Source organism: Magallana gigas, chromosome 10, assembly GCF_963853765.1.
Source record: "Magallana gigas chromosome 10, xbMagGiga1.1, whole genome shotgun sequence".
Classification (NCBI taxonomy): Eukaryota; Metazoa; Mollusca; class Bivalvia; order Ostreida; family Ostreidae; genus Magallana; species Magallana gigas.
In genome coordinates, this window is record NC_088862.1 from 14797926 (window position 1) to 14824576 (window position 26651).

The 26651-nt window shown below is 32.3% G+C and overlaps 2 protein-coding genes across 2 annotated transcripts; one reads left to right on the plus strand and one right to left on the minus strand.

Moving 5' to 3' along the window:
- Positions 1-2809: 2809 nt before the first annotated feature.
- On the minus strand, positions 2810-14111 carry LOC136272467 (AAC-rich mRNA clone AAC4 protein-like). The gene is made up of 3 exons (XM_066074076.1): positions 13781-14111; positions 7529-7688; positions 2810-3430 (listed from the first exon to the last, which is right to left on the minus strand). The coding sequence occupies exons 1-3, from the start codon at positions 14033-14035 to the stop codon at positions 3060-3062; spliced, it is 786 nt and encodes a 261-aa protein (XP_065930148.1). The 5' UTR covers positions 14036-14111; the 3' UTR covers positions 2810-3059.
- A 3192-nt stretch (positions 14112-17303) lies between these two features.
- Positions 17304-20033, plus strand: LOC136271982 (uncharacterized). Its single transcript, XM_066072625.1, has 4 exons — positions 17304-17964; positions 18405-18509; positions 18909-19892; positions 20029-20033. Exons 1-4 carry the CDS (start codon positions 17304-17306, stop codon positions 20031-20033), a joined length of 1755 nt encoding a protein of 584 aa, XP_065928697.1.
- Positions 20034-26651: the final 6618 nt, after the last annotated feature.

Below are 26651 nucleotides of genomic sequence, written 5' to 3' on the forward strand. Positions count from 1 at the left end.
AGATCTCGCTACTAGGTAAACATGGTTGTCATAAGGCGAGTTTTTTAAAACGATGACATTCCAAGGCGAAGGATGGCCGTTGTGAACCATTGAAAGGAAAACAAAGTTAGCAGAGTTAGGGTAAACTATATGTTTGATTAATAAATCCAATTTTTTAGGCGGTTGAATGCTTTTAAAGTCGGATATAATTCTCGAAGCGAGCGACACAAAAACGGCGGCGTAAATCGGAGGTTTTTACAACGCTTGGAACTGTAGCTCTCTGGTTTGTCTATCCGAATTTTTTCAACCAGAGAGCTACAGATCTGCAGCTAGTTAAATGCTATAGTTACAGCTGTTATTTTTTTTAAAGCTACATGTGCCAGATGGCTTGCACGGGAATTACAGAACACTTTACACTTTGAAGATGGCTTAATTGCACGGGAATTAACACTTTACACTTTGAAATAATACGATGCTTAATACGTAGAACCATATATTTTTTGTTCATTTTTGTATACAATGAATCCACAAATTTCTTAACTTCTTGACATATTCTTTAAAGTGAAATAAAAAAAAAACCATAGGCTGGATATTTAGAAGAGCGAGCTGGGAAGAAATTCTTAAGTGGATGATATATAAACATGTATGTGGCCCTATTTCTTTGTTGCCGCTGATTGCAAAATAATTGCAATTCTCCCTTATTTTTTTCAAACCATCGAGAAGGTACAGTACAGAATTTATTCAAAATTTCTATATTTTTTTTTGTCTCTTATGTAAAATTTCACTATAATATTTTTATTACTGTTCCAAATAAGAATTTAACATTAAAGGCTGTTTTGAAAAAAATAATTGGGGAGCCCCCCCCCCTCCCGATTCAACTTCCCCGTTCTGTACACATCATTCACACACATCATTCACACACACACACAGTTTTTTTTATCTGGGTCAGAGTTCGACCCCTTTATTAATGTTAAAACGGGCTTGGCCCCTGTGCGTCTATCCAACAAAACTAAAGTCGCGCATTCAAGAAACAAATTGGCCTATTTTATGTCAAGTCTTGATTTCTGTGTATACCATAAATATATGTAAGTTCCCAGTAAATATATTCACTCTGCGTAATCATTCCATATTATTTCATTGCAAAAATATAATATATTGATGCAAGCCATTGAACTCCAACTGACTTGGATCTGCCAATGCGTGTCCACCACCTCGATCACTCTCATTTTTGCTATTTTGGGCTGGTTTATCGAAAATGAAGGTAGGTTTTTGATTTTGTTCTCAATAATTTTTTTTTCAGGTAAAATTCAATTATATATAGCCTACGGACATTATATCACACGTGTTGAAGAACCAAAGGTTTTAGCAGTTATTCTGGTGCAGGCGTTTTGTAGCTTATTGACAAACTATGATATCTTAATTTATCAGTATTGTAAAAATTGGGGTTAATAATAAAGTATACTCTGAATTCTAACTTTAAGAAATAAAGTCAGATACACTATTGTTCGGGTGACTAAGCCCATGTTGACATGTATACAAAATATGCGTTTGCATCGTTTATAAAGTTCTACTTATACTTATTTCTATATTTTAAATAAGGATGTCAACGGGTATTTGACTCGACTATCGTTCGGTCACAACGACCATCGACAAAAATTTTCTTAGTTGACTACTCGTTATTAAGTAAATAGAAATACAAAACGATTTTTTTTTTCTAATCGCGGTAGTTTGTGGGTTACAAGTGAAAATAACAGTTTTCTTTTCTTGGCAAATTTGATCCATAAGATACACTCTATTCCATCTAACGGGTGCCCCCCCCCCCCCCCCCCGTATAATTTTTAGGTGGCTAAAATCGCTTGATTTTTGTAGATCAAATTATTGTTTTTAAAAGCAGTACCTCGGCAGACATGTACTTGACATTTGACTTGCCTAAAATGTAAGAGCTCAGTGATGTGTAAGCGTTACAAGAAAAGGGAAAAGCTATAAAACATTTTTAACGGATTATCGATAATACCCTCGGGGTCTGACGTATTATGCTATATTTTATACACAGGAAAAGCAATGTGTGTATAAATAAGCTTGCATTTGATTTTTTTTTAAAAATATAAGTCGAGGTGAATGCATGCAATGGAATGTACAGGTCCCTTCGTATTCTGTGATGCAAAATCATTACCGCGCACATGAATATTTTCTTATCATATAAAGAATAACGATTAAGAGTGTCAACTTAAAAGGCAAAGAATAATACACCAAGCAAGTAAGATTAAATGGTAAAATATCACAAATAGATAGTTTTTATTCTTATCCCTACCTAACTATAATGCCAATATCTATAAATGTCCACGTGACCTGGGCCATATCCCGCTTTGCGAATATTCTTAAATTTTTATCGCACCATTTTAATAGAAAACCTTGCACATGAACATGCAAATTGAGATAAGTTGATGCTTACATGTACAAAATACATATATAACCAATATAATATCAAAGATGTACTTTTTTTTAGGATTGCAAACTGGCTAGTTGTTGAAGGAAAGTTGATCCTGCATATACATGTACACGTTTTTTTTTGTTTATACTAGGGGGATCATTTTATTCATAACCATTCATCACCTGGAATTAATCGTCAAACCGCTTTGATGATAACTGAAGCACTTGTCTAATTTTTTGTGTGGGGAGCGCGGAACATACGGGATGGATGATTTTTGTACTGTATAACCTAAGCCTTTGAAATAAAAAAAAAACTTGGTCTATGTTCATTGCCCACCCTTCAAAAGACCCTCTGTTGATGCATAGTATGAGCCAAATTGGCAAAGAAAGAGCAAAAATGTTTAGAACAAGAAAAGTTTATTAAAAGTTTATAAAAAGAGATGTTAAAATTTATTTGAAAGGCCTAGATATGAAATTTGGAGAATATAAAAGAGATATGTCCGATATATGTCTAAAATAAGTTTGAAAAGATTATATATTGTTCATGTCAGATTGGTTTTCACAACTAAATAAAGAGTTGTTGTTGCAGACTAAGCCCTCTGGTGAGAGGAAGGCACGGAGCATCTTTTCTCGGGTTATGATTTTCTTCTTTATTTTTTTGTTTTTTGTTTTTTTGTTTTTTTTGGGCTTTGTTTTTGTCTTTTTGGGCTTTGTTTTTGGGGAGTTTCCTGTTCTTGTGCTTTTCTTTTTTGTGTTTTTCTTGCTTCGCTTGTAGAGCTTGCCCCCTCCGATGCTTTGTGTTTGGGAGATTGTAACTCGTTTATGTCGTTGCTGAAGATGAAGGGTAGACCCTCGGCCTTAGAGATGACCGCCAATGTGTCGTAGCCATTTTCCTCTAGTAGTTGGGTAACAGCTTCGGATACTTTTTTGACTGTCTCCTTATATTGGACGAAGACATGAAGAATCTTCCTTTCCCATTTTGAATCATCGGGAAAGTCTTTTTCATGTTTTTTAGTTGCAGCTGAAAGTATTAAACAAAAATCCTATTCAGTTACATAACTTTCTTAATATGATGTGGGTTTCCTTTTGGTCTATTTTTTGTCACTGGTGGTAATAAAGCAAAGAGTTTCATTTTTCCACCTAGATAAGGTTTTTCAATTTGATATATTCTATTTGGTTGTTACTCAGTTTCTGTTCCATTGAAATTTTTATACCTTTGTGGTATTTTCTTTAATTAGACCCTCTATATGAAAAGTAAAAACTGAAAACGTGCTTCTTTGTAACATAGGCAATATTGTTTTGGGTACTCTTGTGCATGTTTGAAAATGAAATTGTTTTCTTTCCTGTGTTTTTCCGGAAAACATGTCATTTAATGTCATTTAAAATATCTCTGATTTTTTTTCCATTTTGTCGATGTCAGTTGTATTTAATTGGAAGTGATATTCATTTTCATTACAATCGTCCAATTGTTGCGGAAAAAATAACTTGAGACAGACTCTGAACGTTTAATCATGTCAGTCTTTAACTTAAGTCAAATTGCGTGTTTTGTATAAAAAAAAAACTTTACAAATTTTGTTGACTTTTACATGAATGAACAAGCATATGTTCAAACACACCATCTTATGACATCACAAGAACATGTTAAATGTACATGTATTCACTGTTTGAAAAACTGGTGCAAGACAAACAGATACTAGTATCAAATACATAAACAATTTGATATAGAGTAAAGTGGGAGAGTAAGATGATTTATATAATCACTGCACAAATCACTGCAGAAATAAGACAAACCTATAACAGTCTTTGTAGCCTAATTTATCTGTATTTTCTATAAAAAATAACAAATTGATTCTTGCCAATTGTGTGCACTTATATTATCAATAAATTAATTGTTAATATAGCATTGAATGATTTATTTTTGACGTCGTGTCAATAACTGCCGTTAGATGAGCAGACAAATTAAATAACGCGCGTAATAAATCATTTAATGCTCATATTTACATTCCCTTACTGATGAAATTATTTACTTAATAAATATATAAGTAAATTAGTAACAGCAAGAACAGTTCTTTTATAAAACCGGTTTTAACTGGTTACCACATAGACTGTTGAGTTGAGATCGATGGGCATGAAAATATAATCCATGAAAAATAACTCTTGAAATTTTGTGTTTAACAATAAAATCAATTTTTTTGTTTAATAATTGTAAAACATGGTGCTTTGACAATATTTAAGGTCTTCCGTTTCTAACGGAAGACCTTATAGTGATTATAATGTTTCATCTTATTTTTTTTTTCATTTTTTTTGTCCACAAGATTTCTCAGAGATGGCTGGATAGATTTTCTTGAAATTTTCAGGACTAATAGAGAGTGATAATATCTCGAGGATTTTTTTCATTTTTTTAAAATTCACTTCCTGTCGTCCGTTTCCTGTCCCGCGTCAAAAAACCTTGTTCCCTCGAGATCTCAGAATCGGCAAATACTTGAACATTGAAACTTTGTGGGATGATAGACCTATATCTGTAAATGTGTTTAAATTATTTTGTTTTGTTCGTCGACAACAACTTACGGTTGTCACCGGCAGCACTTAAAAAATAATAACTTTTACGCAATATTTTTTTTCTTCATAGAATAAATATATAAGTATAAATCTATACATAGGTTATGTATGCGATGATATATCAACCAAAAAAATCTACTTCCGGTGAGATATCTCAGGTATCTTTTTTGAAACACATTTTGTACCCACGAGATCTCAGAAACTATTAATGATCAAGCCCAAAAACTTTCATGGATGGTAGACATTTGATTGAAGATGTGTTTAACCAGTTTCATTTTTTCTTCCGTCACTTCCGGTCCACACAGGAAGAGTTCAAACAAATCGAGTTGTTTATCAATTTAACTGTTTGTCTTTGATATTTGTTGTTAGCTCAATGCACAATAATGTACAAAGGGCAAGTATACAAGAAATATTTAATACCATTTACATTGAGCACTTCCGTTTGTCCGTTTCCTGTCCCGCAACAAAAAACATTGTCACCTGTAGATATCAGAAACGATAAAGACTTGAACATCCAAACTTTGAGGGATGATAGACCTTTAGTTGTAGATGTCTTTAAACATATTTATTTTGTTCGGCATAACTTCCGGTCGTCACCGGAAGCACTTCAATTTTTTTTATTTTTATTTTTTTTAATTAATTAATTTTAATTTAATTAATTTTCCGTAGAATAAAGATTTTAGTATAATTCCTTACATATGTCATCTATGCAATGTTAAATAAACAAAAAAATCTACTTCTGGTGAAATATCTCGATTATCTCAGTAAGCTTCTATAAAACATATTTTGTACCCGCAGGATCTCAAAAACTATAAGTGATCAAGACACGAAACTTTCATGGATGATAGACATTTGATTGAAGATATGTTTAAACAGTTTCATTTTGTCGTCCGTCACTTCCGGTTTACACCGAAAGAATTCAATCAATTCAAGCTGTTTATCTGTTTAACTGTTTTCACTCGATAGTTTAAGCTACTTCGATAAATAATAATGTAAAATAGGCAAGTAAACAAGTAAATAACAAATTTAATTTTCATTTAGCACTTCCGTTTGCCCGTTTCCTGCCCCGAGACAAAAATCCTTATTTCGACGAGATCTCAAAAATGGTGAAGACTTGAACAACCAAATTTTGTGGGATTATAGACCTACATGTATGTATGTACATGTGTTCACATTATTTCGTTTTATCCGGCGTAACTTCCGGACGTCACAGGAAGTACACCAAATTTTGATTTTTTTAAAAATATGTTGGTTATTTAGCAAGGAAGTAACATTTTAGCTATAAAAACACAAAAGGTCATCTACACATGATAAAAACGTAAAAAAGATCTACTTCCGGTTAGACATCTCAAATATCTCAGGTAGCCTTTTTTGTTTAAAAACAAACTACCCACAAGATCTCAGAAACTGTGAGAGATCTTAGAAATAATTTATTCCGTATTCTTTTACAGTATATATTGTATCCATTTTCTTTTAAAAGAGAAATGGATTTTTTTTTATACCGATAAAGACACAAGGAACGGAATACCTTTTTGTTGCTTTTGCAACAAGAGTCTAGTTATGAAATATATATTTTCCACCAAAAACATAGAAATCACTGTTTAGGAACTACTTAATAATATGTTAATTCATACGCATTGATTAGTTGTTGCATTTAGATATATTCAAAGACCACAAAATTTAATGGAAAAACACAAATTATACGAAATAAAATGGGTTGGACAGTTTACGCTTTATCAACAGCGAAGCAGTTTATAAAAAAGCGTAAACTGTTCCAAACCACTTTATATCATATAAAACTAATAAATATTGAATTCAATATAATTTAATTTTTTGCTATTAATGGTAGATAAAAACGGTCATTTGACCTCTAAAATGACATCAGCATGTACAAAATTCAAACGTAACGTCAATATAATTTAATTTTTTGCTATTAATGGTAGATAAAAACGGTCATTTGACCTCTAAAATGACATCAGCATGTACAAAATTCAAACGTAACGTCAGGTGGATTGATATGTTTTTGACGTTAGTCTTACTATGCCGTAAGTAACATTATTTATACGATTTAAAAATTCTTTTTATAAATTAGCCCATCAGAAAGCGCGTTACATCCAAAATTAATTTATTAGTGCATAACATAAAGGTTCGGCCATGCGATGCGACTTTTTTCATTCGAATTTCAATCGATTTGCTCAGGTAATTCGACTTGAGTCGATTGTTGAGGTGGTTACATGATACGATTTTACAATCGAATTTCGATTAATAAAACCTATTCAATATTTTTGTTGTATGGGACAATTCTCACCAGAGGGTCGATTGAAAATCGGACGCACATTAGATTTTCAATCGAATTTCAGACTTAGCTTTCGACTAAGGTTTTCACACGGTACGATTATAGTGTAGAGCGACTCGAAAGAGAAAATCGGATGGAAATTGTATCGTGTGACCGCACATTTATTGAAAACTCGGTAAAAGACATCAGATACGATTGATAATATCATTTATACATTTAAGTAGCTCATGTGCATACAATCGCTCAATCATATCATTGACTCACCTGCAATACCGTCCAATTTCTCTTTTATCTTTTTCTTTAAGTCTTTTTCATTTTTCTTCATGACACGAGTGACTGATACTGCCACTACTATGCTATAAATTTTACAAACGTAATCAACGAGTGGTCCACCTTTCAGAAGTTCTTCAATCTCCTTCTCTGTCTAAGAAAAAAAGTATTCTTTTTACTAGATGTCATGCACAAAGTTATCATAATTTCTCAATATTTACCCAAATAGAATGCTAAAAAACTAAAATAAAGAAAAAAAAGATATATATAGCTATCATCACACAATTGATTACTAATGAAATGGCTTACATTAAAATTTCAAAACCACAAACTTAAAAAATTAATATTTTATTTTAAATAATTAAACATAGGTACAATAAATTTCCCTTATCTTTAATGGATCCGCATATCATCAATTCAATTAAAGTTAGTTCAATTGAATGTATACCTATCCCTTATACATTTGAAGATAGGTATGTTTAATTTCAAGATATAAAATAATGAAGACAGGTACAATTTGAACATATCCGCAAAGAATATGAATATTCAAATTCAAATATACCTAGGTTTAATTCGTTTTTGTTATTGAAAATAATGAAGGCTTCCTCGAAAATTGAATATGGACAGAAAAGCGCAGAATATGATAAGCAACGACGACGCGAATAAAAGCCTAAAATAAAATATGCAAATAGCATAATGTATGAAAAAAATACCTGTAATGAAAAAATTGATAGAGAAATATACACTAAAAGTAAAGAAAATTAAATAAGTTTAATAGGCTTTAATTTTTTTTTTTTATTTTCCTGATTTACTCGGTTGCGATATTAAATTGTAGACCTTTTTTGTAAGCCTAGTGCTACTATCCACTTTCGAATGACTACATCAATTGTCTATTTTATGACTTGTATAACGTTTGAGTAATTCTATAAAATAGAAACTAATTATTTTTCACTATGATTACCATGATTAAAATTACTCATATTATTTTATATATTTATTCAAGATATATTCATGAAATACTAAATGTAGTTTGTTTTATTATTTCGTATAGGCGTATGTATATTTTTCAAAATAGTTTTCACACACCGGGAAGAAACGCCGGTTGTCTTACTAAAAAGGACCCTATAAGAACTTAGGAGAATCTAAAAAAAATCTAAATAGTTTTAATCTGTAAATCCAAAATAATAATGTATGATTGAATGAAAAATCTTAATTTGATTAATAACAAAAATTTTAATGACTTTTTTCTTAAATATACTTGAAAAACGTAAAACATACGTATTCAAAATTTTTATAGGGAATAGTTGTTAGTGTCAATATCGTGATAACTAAAAACAGATTAATTCAATTGCACCTATCTTAAAATCAATTATACCAATCTTTTATTCGTTGCTTTTGTACCTATCTTCAAATTAATTTATACTATTCTCACACGAATAAAGACAGGTATAACTGAATTAAACATATCTGCAATTCTTTTGGAGATAGGTACAATTGATTTTAAGATAGGTACCATCAATTTTAAGATAAGTCATTATGTGAAGATGGAAAAAAATATTTGCATATATGTTAATTTGGCGTTTTATACAAGTAAGGGGAGTAATGAGGTAATTTGAAGTTGAACTACCTCGCATTATCATACGACGGATACAATGTTGGCAAAACCACCCCTATATCCTTAGTTTATATACGTCCCGGTTGCATGTGTTTGTTAACATATTTTAACCCCCCCCCCCCCTACCAATAAAAAAAAGAAGAAGAAGAAGAAGAAACAAGGCCCATGGGCCTTATCGGTCACCTGAGTAACTGTAGTGTGGTTTTTGCAATGTAAATTCGTGTGCATTACAGGGCTAATGAAATTATTTTTGTAGCTTTATGGTGCAGTGGACTTCTCTCTGAAGTGTATAAGGCTTGACCAACTTTAGCCTTTTTAAGATACTAGTATGACCTAGGGTTCTGTACATTTCTGATAGATGTACTATTGATGTGCAAAATGAGTTTCATCTTAAAAATTGTGCGATGAGTTACTAGTATCCAGACAAATGGTGTACACTTTATGATATATTTTGCAAAGAAATGATTTAAAAAACCAAATTCTTTTTTCTTAGAATTTTTTTCTAACAAATTATATTTAAAAAAACAAACAAAGTACAAGTACTATGCGTATCTCTGATAAATGTTTAGTTTGAAAAAAAGAAAGAATTTCCTTACATGAAAACTTTGTAGAAGGTATCCAGACGAGTGTGTCCAGTACAACAGCTTATATTTGTCTCACAGATTAACAAAAATCAAAACCCAAGCACTATGAATTTTTGATATCTGCACTCTTCCTCATCATAACTATGTACTTATAGTTTATCTGCTTAAAATTCAGGGGCAAATGAGAAGATTTTCAAATAATTAATGTATTTTAACTATATAATCATTAGAGCCCTACCCTTACACAAGAACCACTGACTCAGGGGCCATGAAATTCACAATTTTGGAAGAGACACTCTTCCAAAATTGTTACTTTGTACTTCGTTTATCTGCTTAATATCCAGGAGCAGAGAAGATTTTAAAAGAATTAATTCATTTTCACTATATAATCATTAGAGTCCCACCCAAGCGCCGAAGCCCCTGACTCTGGAGCAATGAATTTCACAATTTTGGTAAAAAGCTCAATGCTTATAACAATAAAAGCCAGCAGTTTGACTGCTTGATTTCCAGAAGTAAAGAACAAGATTTTTTTTAAAGATTGCAATTATATTTATGGTTTAACCCCACCCCTCAGGCCTCAGGATCCTTTTACCAATAGATGTAATATTTGGTTGAAAGTGGTTTAATGGTTTTAGAGAAAAAGCTAAGATGTTCAAAGGTTTACGACGGACAAAAACAGATAGCAGTAGGTTAACTAAGTAACTTATATGACCTAAAAACAAAACAAAAACAAACAAACGTTTTAACAAGTTTCATGTGTGTGACTGAAAATTGTATTTTCGAAAAGAATGCGATGTGCAGAGAGGGAATGTATATTTTGCTGTTTGTCTTTGTTATATGAAAAAAAACCCTCAACCTGCAAATGCAAAGCTTATGCGTTTAATCAAAGAAACCGTTAGTGCGATGACCTACAGAGAGAGAGAGAGAGAGAGAGAGAGAGAGAGAGAGAGAGAGAGAGAGAGAGTGTGTGTGTTATAAGATGTGTATGGAGGGTAATCGTGTTTAAAAATCCAGACATGTAAACATGTAAATCCTAATATGCAATCGTGTTATATCAAGAGAATGTATAAAAAATGCCAGTGAAGAATTCGATCGGCCTCAGATATCTTCAAAGAACTGGAAAAAATTACATATAATGACTTTGTTTGAATATACGTGTATATAGTTATACACACATTTTTATTGGAGAATAAGCGACAAATTGTTAACGTAAAGAGCTCGGTAAAATTAAGAAAATATCTCCAAAAGCCTTAATTTGCTACCACAAAGTTGGGACAAGAACCCCCCATCCCCCGCGAAAAATTACACGGGGTCGGCCAGTTGGTCAATTAAGTAACTGCAAAGTTATCGATAAGAAAAAAAACTATACTTAAGGACATTTGTTTTGAGATTTTGATTAATATGAGACATAAGAAGCGACACCCTATTTAAAAATACTAGTAAATAAAAATTCCAAAGATAAGATTAACTGTCGTGAAATTAAAATGTGTATAAATTAAGCAATTATTACGGGATATATTTAAGAAATAAACAACGTTATTTAGTGAACATGGCGTTATGAATAGCAATTGCTCTGTTGGCATATTCCATGATGCGCGCTAGCGCATCATGGAAAATATGCCAGCAGAGCAGTTGCTATTCATAATGCCATGTTCACTAAATAATCGTTGTTTATAACTTATATTTGCATTTTACCACTCGCAAATACCCTGTATTAGCCTAGACCTTGACATTTAGCTATTGCATCAAAAGTAAACATTCAGACTGTAATATATCTTTTTAATTCACATAGATTTGTTAACAGAATCAATGATATGTTATAACGGCAATTCCTTTAAAATGTTATCAAAAACATGTTTTAATATTACATGTAAATACGTCAATTCTAATGGAGTTGGAGAAAAACACATGATGTATCGTATATTGGTTTAAATCTATAACGTCATGGAAAAGTATATAATAACGTTACACCTTTATGACGTCATAGTATACTGACAGAGCAATTGCGATTATAGAGAAATTAATTGCAGCTCCTCCGTATGGGCTTATAGTGGGAAAGAACAATGGAAATGCAAATATATGATTATGACGTCCTGAATGTCGGTTCAATACAGAGTTACTTTGTGAAGTTGGTTGATAAAAATTTTCAAAAGAGCTATTATAATATAGCTTTACAGCTATTTGTGAACATGTACTGTTTACCATAAAGCAGCTACTTAATTTTGTAAAATTATCGCCAATACAGTATAAATTTAAAATACTAGTATTTAATAATTAAAACTCTACCAGTTCATATACCATCAAATTCATCTGACCCACCCCGTTCCTTACTTTCAGAAATCCAATTTCCGAAGAAAAAAACATTTTTACAAAAACATAAACATACTAGTATACCCGTACTATTTCTTCAAAACCTTTCAATTTTTAACAAAACTTGATGCTTTATTTATTGATTATATAACTTCTTTTTATTTATTCATAACAGTTTTAGATTGTTTAATATTTATCTTTCACTTGCACAACAAAATCATTTTGATATTTTGAAAAAAGTATAAATACATTTAATTATAGTTACATACATTTTTCCGCAAAAATTTACAAAATCTTTGCAGGTCGTTTATTCTAAATAATTCAAAAAATAACAAAAATAACAAGAGAAAATCTGTCAATGTAACATCAAAACGGGTTTTCTTTTGTGTTAACAGTATACATAATCCATCTGTCAATCCTGAATTGATAAATACTACCTATCCAAAGAAATAGGATACTCTATATGCAATGTTTTTGCCAAAAAATGACTAAGTTCGAAAACTGATATTTTTCAAAATTTATCAGAAATCAAAATCCTACCGATTTGCATACCTATTATTATATATGTATTTAACTGATCTACAAAAGAACAATTACTTCGTATCTTGAAATCTGTATGAGGTGTTATCGGTACAATAAGGGTACTTTTTTGGCAGCCACTCGCACGCCCGCCATTTTTAGTATTTCAATATCCGGAAAACCCGGTTAAACATTCTGTCTAAAAATTCTTAGAATTCAGAAGCAATGGAGCTACAGACTGTACATGGGAAAAGTGTCGTCCATTAAAAGCTTATTGCAACATTTTAACTGAATATTATGTTTATTTTTCGTCCATTTCGGCGATTACGCATGCCTTTTCCCACAGTTAATTAACTAATGAGAACAATAAAGCTGCAAAATGTGCATCATGCGACGGAACTGAGTGAAATCTTACATGTGTTTATGCCCGAGTTTAATATGTTACACGATCAGAATTACACACTGTTATCCCATAGGCGTCGGAACCGGGGGGGGGGGGGGGGGGGGGGGCTACACTTTTTTTGCAAAGTTATACCTAACCATTAGAAACATAGCATGATAGAGGGTTCAGCCCCCCCCCCCCCCCCACACACTTTTTCTCGCAGGAAAGATTATTGTTCCTAAATTTACCTTGAAAGATTGAGAGGTTAGATTCAGAAGCATACTAGCCCCCCCCCGCCCCCCCCCCCCCCCCCCCCCCCCACGGATTAGGATTTCCATGATTTTGGGAATTACCTTTTTCTCAATATTCCTGAGGATTAGTCTAGCCCCCCCAACTTTCAATTTGCTTCCGACGCCTATGTATCCTCAGACTTGCACACCACCATCATTGCATATTCGGATTTACAAGTTTACATGTCAGGATTTTTAAAGAAGATTACCCTCCATATATGTGTTGTATGGAACTTCTATTATTAATTCTCTTAATTAAAAAGACAGCAAAACTACACACTTCCGTAAAACCGTAAAATGTTGATCCGCCCCTTTAACTAAAATGTATGTGAAGCAGAAGCTTAATGCGCAGTTCGCCTGTCTTTCAGCTTTGACATCGGATCACATTTCTTAATATAAATTGCAACAAGTACTAGTGATTGCAGTTCTGCAGATTCAGATTTCGCTTGGTGTGGAATTCATTATGTATTAATTAAAAAATTATCTACCTATGTCTTCGGTCAGGCCATCGGCAAGTCTGAGCAACAATAAGAATACTTTACTTACCATTACAAGTTCAGCGCCATATCTATAAAATATCTCATAAGAAATCGCCTCCGAAATCTCCGAATTCCCTCCAGCATTGGTGCCCTGAATAATTTGCCGTGCATCATCCGAGAGAGAGGCTTCGTGATAGTTTGCTGTTTCGACAAGATCAATAAAGACTATCCCTCGTTCATTTTTTTCCAACTTTTCTAAAACATCTTCGTTATTGATATCAAAGATTTCACCAGAATAGCGTTTGCGCTTGTTGCGTATCATTTTTGCAATTTTGAATTTCCCGACATTTAAGCATTGAGTCCAGAGGAAGTTGCGCGTTTTTCACACGGCACGCAACCTTGGACTATACTATAAAAAAAAAATTATATCAGAGCGGTCATTTTTAAAGAAAACCAGTCAATCCGTACCCAAATCAAACCGTCCCGGTCAATCCGTCCCCTATAATCTGGCTAATCCGTCCTCAAAATTTGGTCAAACCGTCCCATCGTATAATTATATAGGCAATGCAAATCCGCCCCTTAGTTTTGGTCAAACCATCCCCAACTTTGGTCAAACTGTCCCCTGGTATAATGTTAACTTACACATTTTTTGGTCGATCCGTCCCCATGCTTTGGTCAATCCGCCCCCGGTAGATTTATCATTTTTGTTTTGTTTTTTATTTAAATGATTTCATTTTTAATTGGCTAAATAAATGATGTTTAAATTAATAAAAAAAAAAATCAAAAAAACCCCCCAAAAACTAGTAGACTAATTGTTCACGGAACAATTATAGAGGCCTTTCCACCTTTCATAATGATTTTAAAAAATCCCCCAAAATGTTGATAATTATTGAGTAATTAGAGAAAAATCAATATCCGAGGCAAGAAAAAAAAATGGCGGTCAGAGTGGTAACATCGACGAGTAAATCACAGGGGTTCGTCACGAAGTTTTTCAACCTTTATATCTACCACCTCTATACAATAAAATACACTGTATTTTATTGTATAGAGGTGGTAGATATAAAAGGTTGAAAAACTTCGCGACGAGCCCCTGTGAGTAAATGGTTAGATTGCGACGAATTGTGGGTTTTTTGTGTTGAACAGGACGTGTGCTGTAGTGTTGCATTCCAATGAGAGACTGTCCAAGTGTCAGCGTTTTAGCACGTGCAATCAAATAATGCATGGGATACGGTGATGCAGTTTTATAAAAATGTTTTGTTAAATGCCAGTGACAGCTGTTCATTTGAGAAAAGAAATATTTTCCACATCTAAAAAATTGGAGTTCTATCATTAAAGGTTGATAATGAAGTTTACATTGTACTTTCCTTTTGATAAATATATACAATATACTTCTGATCGGGAGACTGAACTCATGTAAATATGAATACAAAGTTGTGCCTTGGTACCTTTCCTGTTTTTAATATTTAAACATGTAATAACATACAATGTACTTTCATACAGTAAGATAACGTTGAATGTTTGAAGTTGCAAACAGTTTTCCTTTTAAACTAGCTAGTTCGGTGCAAGCTTTGGAGAAGACATGTAAAATTGTTTCATTGATTGTCAACAAGTTTCTTTTCAGATAATTTATGCCTTACAATCATTCATATAATATTTTTGACGATCAACTTTTTATTGGTAAAGCAAAATTCCAATATTATAGATTTAACATTTTAACATTTTCCTATCAATATATATATATATATATATATATATATATATATATATATATATATATATATATATATATATATATATATTGATAGAAAAATGTTAAAATGTATTTATACAGATATCTTCGTCAAAGGGAGATAAGTATAGTACAAAATGGTCAAATCAATTAAGACCTCTATCCTAAAAACCAAACTCCAAAGTCGTCCGTCGGTATAGCATAAGCTTTACAAGAGTTATAGATAATGACAGATTTTTTTTAACTGCACTACTCATTTTTTACAAGGGGTTGTCTCTATCACTATATTCCCATTCTCTCTTATCAGAATAATCTGTTTTTCCCACAGTGTTTTCTTTTATACAGTACATTATACTGGCAAATTTTTGATCAGGTTTTCAACATAGCAAAAAGCCTTAAAACGGGAGGCATACACAACTTTAAGTTTGATCACGTATTAACATTGCATTTCAAGATATTGTTTTACGTTTTGTTTAAATGTATACCATTTAATATTAAATCACATGTTAATACAATATCAATCATATTACATAAATGAAAATAGTGTATTAGGTTACAATGTCGTATTTCATAGTGGAATTATAACAATAAGTGATTCAATATCATAAAATATTAATGGATAACAACACAATACGAATTTATTTTCGATAATATGAGTTTACATTGTGTAATGGTTAAAATTATACGTGGTATTTGCGCGAATCGCGTACCGTATATTTTACCTGTGTTTATTCTATTTATAGAGTTTCTGTTCAGCGCAAATTCTTTTTTTTAGAGATTATGTTTCTTTAAACTTATTAAAAATATCTTTTGAACATTTATCTAGTTGTTTTCGATTCTATTATGATAATCAGCAAAGTGAGACTAATTTGTGAAATTATTTATTTACTTATTATAATATTTGAGATTTAAACTAGTTTAACAAGTTTATACGGAGTGTCACTTCGCTGACGCCCTTGAGAGTGTTCAGGTGTGAAACGGGTGAAACGTGTGAGTGATACTAGTACCTTACATTATTTACGGTAAGAGAGTTATTTTCATGTTTGGAATAACTATTCATTTGTATTATATTCCATACACAGTAATTTAAATATCATTTATGTGAGAATAATAAAATTGTTTTATATGCAGACTGTTTAGAGAAATGTATAGCGATTTGAGATAACTTCTAATAAGTCTGTAGTATTTTTAGATTTAAGCATAAATATATGTGGTGGTTTTTTTATTATATACAGTCATACCTGTTGCAAGTGAGTGCGCTAGTCTACTAATTGACTGTGTGTGGCACCGCCGCCATATATTGGAGGTTCGTTGATGTCATATTTTGAAGTAAATGCACATTGTGTATTATTAATTTTTTAGTGTTTCTGTGTGTGTCTATTTGTAATATGAGTTATTTTGTTTATATAGTAGCTCATTGCCAATAAATTTAATATTTAATTGAAATAAAGAACTTGAAAAGAATAAGCGATTTTATTCTATTACAAAATGGCGTCGTGGACAGGATTTCAAACATTTTAATTGGCAATGAGTTACGGTTAGGGTCCATACACTGTGAAGACGCTCAACGTTGTGATCTGATGTGGCTGTGGCAATTTTGGCTGAAGACCCTGTTATTGTGTTGACAATACTTCGATGATCATCATAGACTAACGGTCAACTGATATCAAGAACTACGTACAAACACCGTTCTCAACGCAACGATACATTGTCAAGGACCTTGGACATTCCATCCTCATTACAGTGCGCGTGTTCCAATCAACAATCAACGCCCATTGAGGTGATAAACAACAATTGCACCTATTATTAACTGTAAACTCACTTATAACATTGTTTTTTGTGCATTGATTTGTATTTGAAAATGCCTACTAAAAACGAAATCAAAGAATTATTTGACCGTGAAAGAGAAAAGTCTGACCAGTTAGAAAGTGAGGTATTATTACTACATCGAAGGTTAAAGAAAGCAGAGCATGAATTAAGTTTGAAAGATGAAGAAATGAAACAAAAGAGTGATTCAAATCCAAATAAAACTGTGTTTGTTGCGAGAGAGAAGATTGCAAGGTTGTGTGGGAGACCTGTGAAAGAGAGTGACCCTGATGTAGCAGAATGGCTTGATGATGCTAGGCAACATTTGAAAGTTATCAATGACAATGATGCTAGGATAGATTTTTTAATGGATAACTTAGGTGGTCAAGCTAAAGATGAAATAAGGTTGAGACCAAGACTAGAGAGAGATACAGCAGAGAAAATCTTAGAAATCATTAAGAGTGTTTTTGCAAGTACAGAAACTCTCGGAGCGCTGCAACAACAATTCTATCAACGAGATCAAAAACACGGCGAGTCGCTGCAAAATTATTCGTTAGCCTTAATGAAACTTCTTGATAAGATCGTGGCAAAAGATGAAAACGCGGTTACCGATTTTGATGAAATGTTGAAAGAACGGTTTGTTGAGGGCATTAGAGATTCATCTCTCCGAAGAGAGATACGACGGTTCTCATTCGAAAAGAAGGCTATGTCATTTGGTGAGTTTAGACAAAAAGTGTTACAATGGTCTGAAGACTATAAAAATGAACCACTTAGCAAATCATTTTCTGCACATGAAATCACTTCACAGGAAAGTGTTAAATCAAAGGTTGTTAAAGATCAGAGTGAAGATCAATTGTCAGAAATTTTAAAAATATTGAAACTTCAGCAAACGCAAATTGATGAAAATCAGAAAGAATTGAAAAAATTGTCTGAAGCCATGAAAACAAGTAAACCACAGTATGAAAATAAGTATTTGCAAGGTAGACAATTTCCAAATGTTAGACAGTCCCATTTAACATGTTTTCGTTGTGGTGGGAAGGGGCATAAAGAGCAAGACTGTAGTACTCAGTTAGACACCAGTAGTTTTTCGCGCAAAGGTAAGTCACAGGGGGCATCGTTCTCTAATCTTCCTTTAAACGAGAAGCGTCTGTTGTAGAGAGTCGCCCAGCGGACGAGAGAGCAGAGACGAAAGACTCAATTGATCAGAGAATCATAGATAGAGCTATAGGACAATGTCCTGTCGTAACGGTACAGATTGAAGGTAAGCCAATTTCGTGTCTAATTGACACTGGTTCACAGGTATCTACAATAACCGAGTCTTACTTTCGAGATCTGTTAAAATCTGAACCCAAATTGATTGACGTAACAAAATGGATGAAAGTGTCTGGCGCCAATCACTTGCCTATACCATACATTGGTTATATTGAGGTAGTGATAGACACTGCGCATGGTTCTGTGCCAAATGTTGGTGTACTGGTTGTCAATGATACCACAGACCAATACGGTAAGCAGAAAAAGTTGCAAGTTCCCGGAGTACTCGGAAGTAATTTCTTCCGTATTTTAAAGGAACAGGTTGAGCAAAATTTATATTCAGTCACTGAACATAACGATCAGTTGTTGAATACGTTGTCGATATTTGAAATGAGTACGTCAATTTCAGGTTCCAAAAAGTTGAGTTTTGTCAAAGTTGCAGGTCAAGATCCTATAAAAATACCAGCCAATTCAATGAAAGTTGTTATAGGTACTACACGTCAGAATTCTAGAAACTTTAGTGGTTTGGTACAAGCAGTACACGGTAATTATGGCACTCTTCCTAAAAACACCTTATTGATTGATACCTACGCAGATGTAGAGAACGGCAAGATCCCAGTCAGAGTCGTTAACATAGGAGACGAAGATGTTTGGTTGAATCCGAAATCCAGGCTTGGTATACTTCATGATGTAGAGGTTGAGTTTGCTAGCCAGCCGAACTGTCATGCAGAAATAGAGGTAAGGAATCAAGAGATCAATGTGTCTATAGAAAGTATTCAAAAAGGGAAAGATCATGATGTCAAAGCAGTTGTCAGTACAAAGAATGCGATTCAGATTCATGGTGTAGAAGTAGATGTTGGAGAAAATTTATCAGTTGAGGAGAAAGAAAGATTAATTTCAATTCTAAATACTCACCAAGATGTTTTTTCTAAGAACAGTGACGATTTAGGGTTTACTGATACTGTCAAACATAAGATTCTTACATCAGATGAAGTCCCTATCAAACTACCACATAGACGCATCCCTCCTAATCAGATCGAGGAAGTGAAGTCGCACATCCAGACTCTCCTGAAGCAAGGCATAATCCGACCAACCACAAGTCCCTATGGTGCTGCCGTTGTCCTGGTGCGCAAGAAAGACGGAAGTTTACGACTTTGCGTTGACTATCGACGACTCAATCTTAAGACGATAAAAGATGCGTTTCCTATCCCAAGGATTGAAGAAGCATTGGATGCACTTCATGGAGCAAAGTTCTTTTCTACTTTAGATCTGGCACAGGGTTTCTATCAGGTACAGATGGATGAGCATGACTGTCACAAAACAGCTTTTAGAGTTGGTCCTTTGGGTTTGTATGAGTTTGTTCGCATGCCTTTTGGTCTTTGCAATAGTCCAAGTACGTTCCAAAGGTTAATGGAAGCTTGTTTGGGTGACAAGAATTTTGAAATTCTTCTTTTGTACCTCGATGATATTCTCATTTTTTCTCAGTCTTTCGATGAACATTTAGAACGGCTTGTATTTGTGTTTGACAGGTTAAGAGCTCACAATCTAAAAATCAAACCGTCAAAGTGTCATTTTTTTCACAAGGAGGTGAATTATTTAGGTCATGTTGTCAGTGAAGATGGTGTCAAAGTTAACCCTGATAAAATTGCTGTTATTAAAGACTGGAAAACACCTCAGACAGAAAAAGAATTTGCGCTGAACAGAAACTCTATAAATAGAATAAACACAGGTAAAATATACGGTACGCGATTCGCGCAAATACCACGTATAATTTTAACCATTACATTAAAATATGATATATAATAATTGATTACAATATCATTTGATGAATAGTTTTAAAAATAATTTAATGATAATATATACTACTAACATATATACTACAACTGATAGCTTTCCAAAAAAATTGCCCGAGTAAACAAAATTATTTCACTGGAAACATGATTTAATTATTTTATAAGAAATAAAGTTGAATTTTCGCTGATATTCATAAAATCATGAATCGAACGTGCATTTTAAAAATCAATACTTCTTTTTCTTTTGATGTAAGTGCATACATTTAACTTGCATTTAAATTATTTCATTATTTCAAATGATTTCAGAAAAGTGCATGTATGAAATAATTGTAAGCTGGAAAGCAGAAAAAACCCCGCAGTTTTTAGATTTGATAAGAATTGTATTTGGGATATTAAGATACACATATCACATTAAAGGCCTTTCTGTAATTTTAAAGCAAAGGTTTCTAATAACAGCAAATTTATAGGAAAGTTTGGGATTTTTTTCAAATAAAGCCGCATGTGTACACACGGGAATCTCAATACAGGAGAGTTCTTTCTGAAGATCCCATTTTGACTTGTCCACTACATACGTATGTACAAATTATAAATGTGAAATTTTGGCGCAAAGTCCTGCTTTAAAGGACAATGTCTTTAAAGCTTTGAATAAACTCATCCATGGATCCATGGGGAGGGGGCCAAATCGATTTTATAACATTTCGAAACAACGATATAAATTATACTTTAGCTGTTCTATGAGGAATCTATCACTCATTGCTTAGGACATGCATATACATGTTACACCTTTTTGAAAATGAGTGCAATCGCCCCATATTGATTGAAAAATCAGGGCATGAAACAAAACGCTCTGCTTCAGCGATTTAGTTTCTCCAGGAAATATATCAGCTACTTGAATTTATCTTAAAAGTTTACTTAAATGCAAACTGATGATTTTGTTTAATAACAACATCAATTCTTACTCACAATCTACCAGCAGACAATATGTATTTACTTGTGACCCCCTTTCCATCGTTTAAACATGGCTATCTCACAGGATGAATCTCTGCCATTCAGTCAACTGAATGGTCTGGAAAGATGGCATAGCTTTGCCATTCAGCCACCTTTAAGTTACCTTTCAGTCACATTTTAGTTGACTGAATGGCAAAGATTCATCCTGTGTCTATTTTTAATCAGGATTACACAGTTGAATAAGTGAACCTCCTCTTACTTGAAAACCCCTGCTCGCTGTAGCTTAATACATCCAATATAACATTTTCATTAATTGCGAATTCAAATGTTAACACATTACAACATGCATCGGTTTGTCATTTTTAAGAATTATAAGAATTCCTTAAATATATTATGAATATTGAAAATTTCTGTTAAGTTCGCGAGAGTTATGTTTCCTGCGATATCGTTTAAGTTATACAGCATCTTCATATATGGACACAACATCAACGTCGCCGGATGTAACCAATGGATTTGTTTCGCGGTAAAATTGTGGGAGCATCATTTTAATAGCGTGGGTTCTCACTTTCTTTGAGGACGCCGATAGCTAAGCACTGAAAATTTTCAAAGGGACCTGTAAACCACCTCCACCCTTCTTTGTTATGTACATGTGTATAAAACAAATTGTCCGGTACTTTTTTTTATTTAGCATGCGCTTTCAGACCACAAAGATTACGTTTTTCATAAATTATCTAATCAACCACCACTTTGATTACATTAGTAACGGGACGTTTTGATTATTTAATTGTAAATTATTATGACATAAAGAATCAACTATTTCTTAATTTTATGATCAATTTCATAAATTTATTGTTACATAATCATGTATTGTAAATTTGCTTGTTCCAATTGTTTACACTGTTTCGACGAATGCAACTTTCAAACCTTAGATATGCCTGACGAAATATGTCAGGCAACAATGCAATGTCAATAGAGTGGTATCATACGAAAAATAACGTTATCATCATTCACATTGACTAAGCAAAGTTGATTAAAGTACAAAGTTTAAATAGCATCAAGAAAACCATTTAAGATCAGGGTTTCTATCAAAAGCTTGCTTAATGCATTAAATTTAAACAGAAAACAGATAATCATCAGGTGTATGGTTAATGGGATTTTTCTTGCTGTTGTGTTTGTTGTTTGTTAATAAAAATCGATAATCAAGTTCAGACAAACCTTATGTTTAAAATTCATAGTTACACAAATAGATTAGTCTTAAATCATAATGACATGTATGTGCTTGAAAATGTAACATTATAACTTTCTTTTACCAATTTTCAATATAAAACTTCAGCACATCCTAGCATGAAGATAATTGAAATATAACCATTGGCTGATGCTACCACTGTGTTACATATCCATTCTAACAGTTAACATGCATGTTGTAATGAGTTAGGAAAAGAATTTACTCAAAATTTATCCATTTCAAGATCAAATTCACTTGCCTCTGCTTCCAAAACTAAACCTTCTTAGCATTCAGATTGAGAGAAAGCTACGTATTATCTGAAGTGTTAAAGTCAGGATTAAAAATTAATAAAATATGTTACCAAAAAACTAAAGTTCCTGCTTTAAACACTTTAACCTGTTCAAACATTTAACTTAGATGTAGCATCCAAGGCTGTTTATATAGTGCTTATCAATAATATATCAAAGCAGGTTTTTGTGAAGGTATGACGACTACTTGAAAATGAGATTAAGGAACTTTTCCTTAAAGCTTTAAGCTTTAGAGGTTGACATTTACTCCGATGATATGACAAATGTATCTCCTGAATGTGTCCCAGTAAAATTTAATACACGGAACAAAAAACAAAAGGTAGACAATGTTTTCATAATGCTTGTATTTTTTCTTAACTCGAAGTATAGAAATTGTAAATACATATCCAAGTATCGATGCACTTTCAACGCAGTCATGTTAGTGTCAAATGCAAATAACAGTCTACAAACTTTATAATTTTCAAAAAGAAACCTCTCTCTTTCTTATCGTACAATAATTTATACCTGCTAAAAGTTCTATAACACAGGCCAAAAAAATTACTAACCAAACTTGTTACTTTTGAAAATATTAATTCTGCTACGTATAACACTAAAGAATAGCTTGTATATAACACAAGAATTTACCTATAGAAAAGGTCGATTCCCCCCCCCCCCCCCCCAAAAAAAAAAACCACTTTTAGAAATCAAAGTTCATTTGATATTTTTCTGTAATTATAAATATATATATATATATATATATATATATATATATATATATATATATATATATATATATATATATATATATATATATATATATATATATATAAATATATATATATATATATATATCCTTCCACTTTCAAGGTCCACATTTAGTAAAACATACGTACCAACGAGAGGCATTTATATATAATGTCAGAACTTTCTTGTCAAACATTTTGATATAGATACATGTAAGTTCAAATTTAAAACAAATCTTGTACAAACATTGCTTCTGAAAAAGCAAATAAATGTGTACTTTTTGCTTACGTTTATTCTATTTGACATGTTCTTTTGTCCCAAATTATTTGAAATGAGTGGATAAACTAAACTTGTATAAAATAAGTGCTATTACTCGTAATTAATAGAATATTGTTTCATGAAATATTATTATCATATAGTAACCTCTTATGATACTTTACTCTAAACTTGCAATTATAGTCAGAACATGACCCTTAATTACTGGTGAATTTTATCACTAACGTACTACCTGCAAGTTATATCACAAATGGTCATGCATATTTACATTAACTAAGTTTATGAAAGTAAAAAGAAAAACCGAATGATATAATTTATATTGCATTATAAGATGAATATTAACCATTAATGAATCAAACAATTGTTTTGAAATAAAAATGCAGTATACAGTTTTGAAAAGACTTTAAATTGACATCCTTTTTCGCATGCCCTTCTACCTATTACCCTGTTGTGTAAGAAGAGTATATCAGATAAATTATCAACGAAGTAAACAATTATAAATAAGTACACTATTGACGAAATGAATGCTAATATGGTGTAAAATGCTAAAAAACAAAAATATCTACATTGCTATGTGTTATTTACCTCCTAAAAACAGTGTTTTTTTATGAACATCTTAATATTGATACCTGTATATTCCAATTATTAGAGGAGTCAATAAGTAAATATAAAAATATGGGTTCTGTATATGTTACAGGAAATTTAAATGCAAGAACGGGTGCCAGAAATGATTACATAACTGATGATTTTTTGAAATATGTTGTATCTGATGGAAATCTACCATTTCTATATGAAGACATCGAAGTTCTTTGTGAAAGAAAGAACCAAGATAAACACATCAATAATTATGGTAGAAAATTATTAGAATTATGTAAGTCATCAGGTCTACGAATTGTTAATGGTAGACATCCTGGGGATGTACCTGGTGACTATACTTATTTCTGTTCTAGAGGAAATAAGTGTTATTGATTATCTGTTGACCGAAAGTTCATTGTTTTTTAGTATAGGCCATTTTTCTACTGGTATATTTAATATTTTTTCTGACCATTCACCAATAAGTTTTACCATCAATGGTATTTGCCTAGAAACACACCTGCATAGAACGAGTGTATCTTTGGGTAGAACTAATAGCAAATCAGTAAAGTGGATCGATGACAATGCGGAATTTATCTTGACTGAAATTACACGAAATCAAAATTTTCTACTCGGTGAATTAGATATTGATTTCAAAAATTCTTCTTATCTCAATACTTGTATCAACAATATTTGCAGTATATTGAATGACTGTGTCTTATCTTACATGGATGTTAAAGTATCCAAAGCACAACATACCATACATAAAAATAACACATGTGGGAATATGAAACAGGACAAACCCTGGTTTGACGAACTTGTAAAAAACTATTGAAAGAATACAAAGGGCTACTCCATACATACAATAATGAAAAATCATATGAAAACAAAGAAACACTTTTAGTTGCCAAGAAAAAATACTAAAAATACATGAAAAAATCAAAAGATAAATACACACGATATGAGGGGGACATGTTTGATTTTTTGAGAAAACACAACCCAAAACACTTTTACAATTTATTCTCTAAGGGGAAAAGCAAGTCTGGAAAATGTAGCCTAACGAATGACGACTTCCAAGCATATTTTAAAAGACTTATTGAAGGTAACAGCGTTGACCACACAGAAAGTACTTGTGACTGTGAATTATAATGCCGTATATGAAGAGTTAGATAAAGAAATTACCTATGATGAAATTAGTAAGGCTATTAAAAAACTAAAATGTAACAAAAGTTGTAGTGAGGACTACATTGTAAATGAGTTATTTATAAGATGTAATGATATTTTGATGCCTGTGTTACATAAACTTTTTAACAATATACTAATGTCAGGTTTATTCCCTGATCTGTGGACAAAAAGTTGTATTGTACCTGTACACAAAAAGGTGACATTGATGATGTAAACAACTACAGGGGTATCTCTATTGTCAGTTGTTTTGGAAAACTATTTACAAGTGTTTTAAATAATAGAATCCTAGAATGGGATAACAAATACGATATTTTGACTGATGCTCAGTTTGGGTTTCGACCAGGACTTAGTACAGTAGATGCTATATTTGTTTTACAATCACTTATTAACAAAACTCTATGTAACAAAAAACGTCTATATTGTTGTTTTGTGGATTTTCAAAAGGCATTTGACTCTATTAACAGATGCAAGTTACGGGATAAAATATATAAAGTTGGTATCCATTGAATTACAAATGATTAATATTTTCCTGCTAATGTTTGCAGATGACATGGTATTGATTGCTGAAACCCCTGCTGGGTTACTGAGTATGTTAAATACACTTAATGAATATACTATAGAATGGGATCTGAAAGTAAATGTGTCTAAAACCAAGGTTGTCATTTATAGAAATGGTGGGAAAATATCAGATCTTGAAAGCTGGTCATACAATGAACAAAAACTAGAAGTTGTGAATACTTTTAAGTATCTTGGTATGTTATTTAACTTCAATGGAAATTTTTTACAAACACAAACATATGTAGCATATCAAGGAAGGAAAGCACTTTTTGCAATATCAAACACTATGAAAAATTATTCTTTTAATGTTGAAACTCAATGTTCTGTATTTGATACGTATGTACATGGTATTCTTTCATATGCCTGTGAAATTTGGGGTTTCCACAAAGCACCAGATATAGAAAAGGTACATCTCAATTTTTGTAAGAGAAATCTTGGGGTCAACAAAAAAACTACAAATAATTTAGTGTATTATGAACTGGGTAGATTTCCTATGTATATTAGAAGAAAACTACGAATTTTCAAATACTGGTTAAAAATTAAAAATACAAATAACATTATCT

Excerpts from the sequence above, each read along its gene's own strand:
- LOC136272467 (XM_066074076.1), bottom strand. The coding sequence starts at position 14,035 with ATGATACGCAACAAGCGCAAACGCTATTCTGGTGAAATCTTTGATATC. Across the intron at positions 7,689-13,780 it reads ATGGCGCTGAACTTGTAATG|ACAGAGAAGGAGATTGAAGA; the intron begins GTAAGTAAAGTA and ends TTTTTTTCTTAG. Across the intron at positions 3,431-7,528 it reads GAAATTGGACGGTATTGCAG|CTGCAACTAAAAAACATGAA; the intron begins GTGAGTCAATGA and ends TAATACTTTCAG.
- LOC136271982 (XM_066072625.1), top strand. The coding sequence starts at position 17,304 with ATGCCTACTAAAAACGAAATCAAAGAATTATTTGACCGTGAAAGAGAA. Across the intron at positions 17,965-18,404 it reads AAAGAAGGCTATGTCATTTG|AGAGTCGCCCAGCGGACGAG; the intron begins GTGAGTTTAGAC and ends CGTCTGTTGTAG. Across the intron at positions 18,510-18,908 it reads CGTAACGGTACAGATTGAAG|GTTCCAAAAAGTTGAGTTTT; the intron begins GTAAGCCAATTT and ends CGTCAATTTCAG.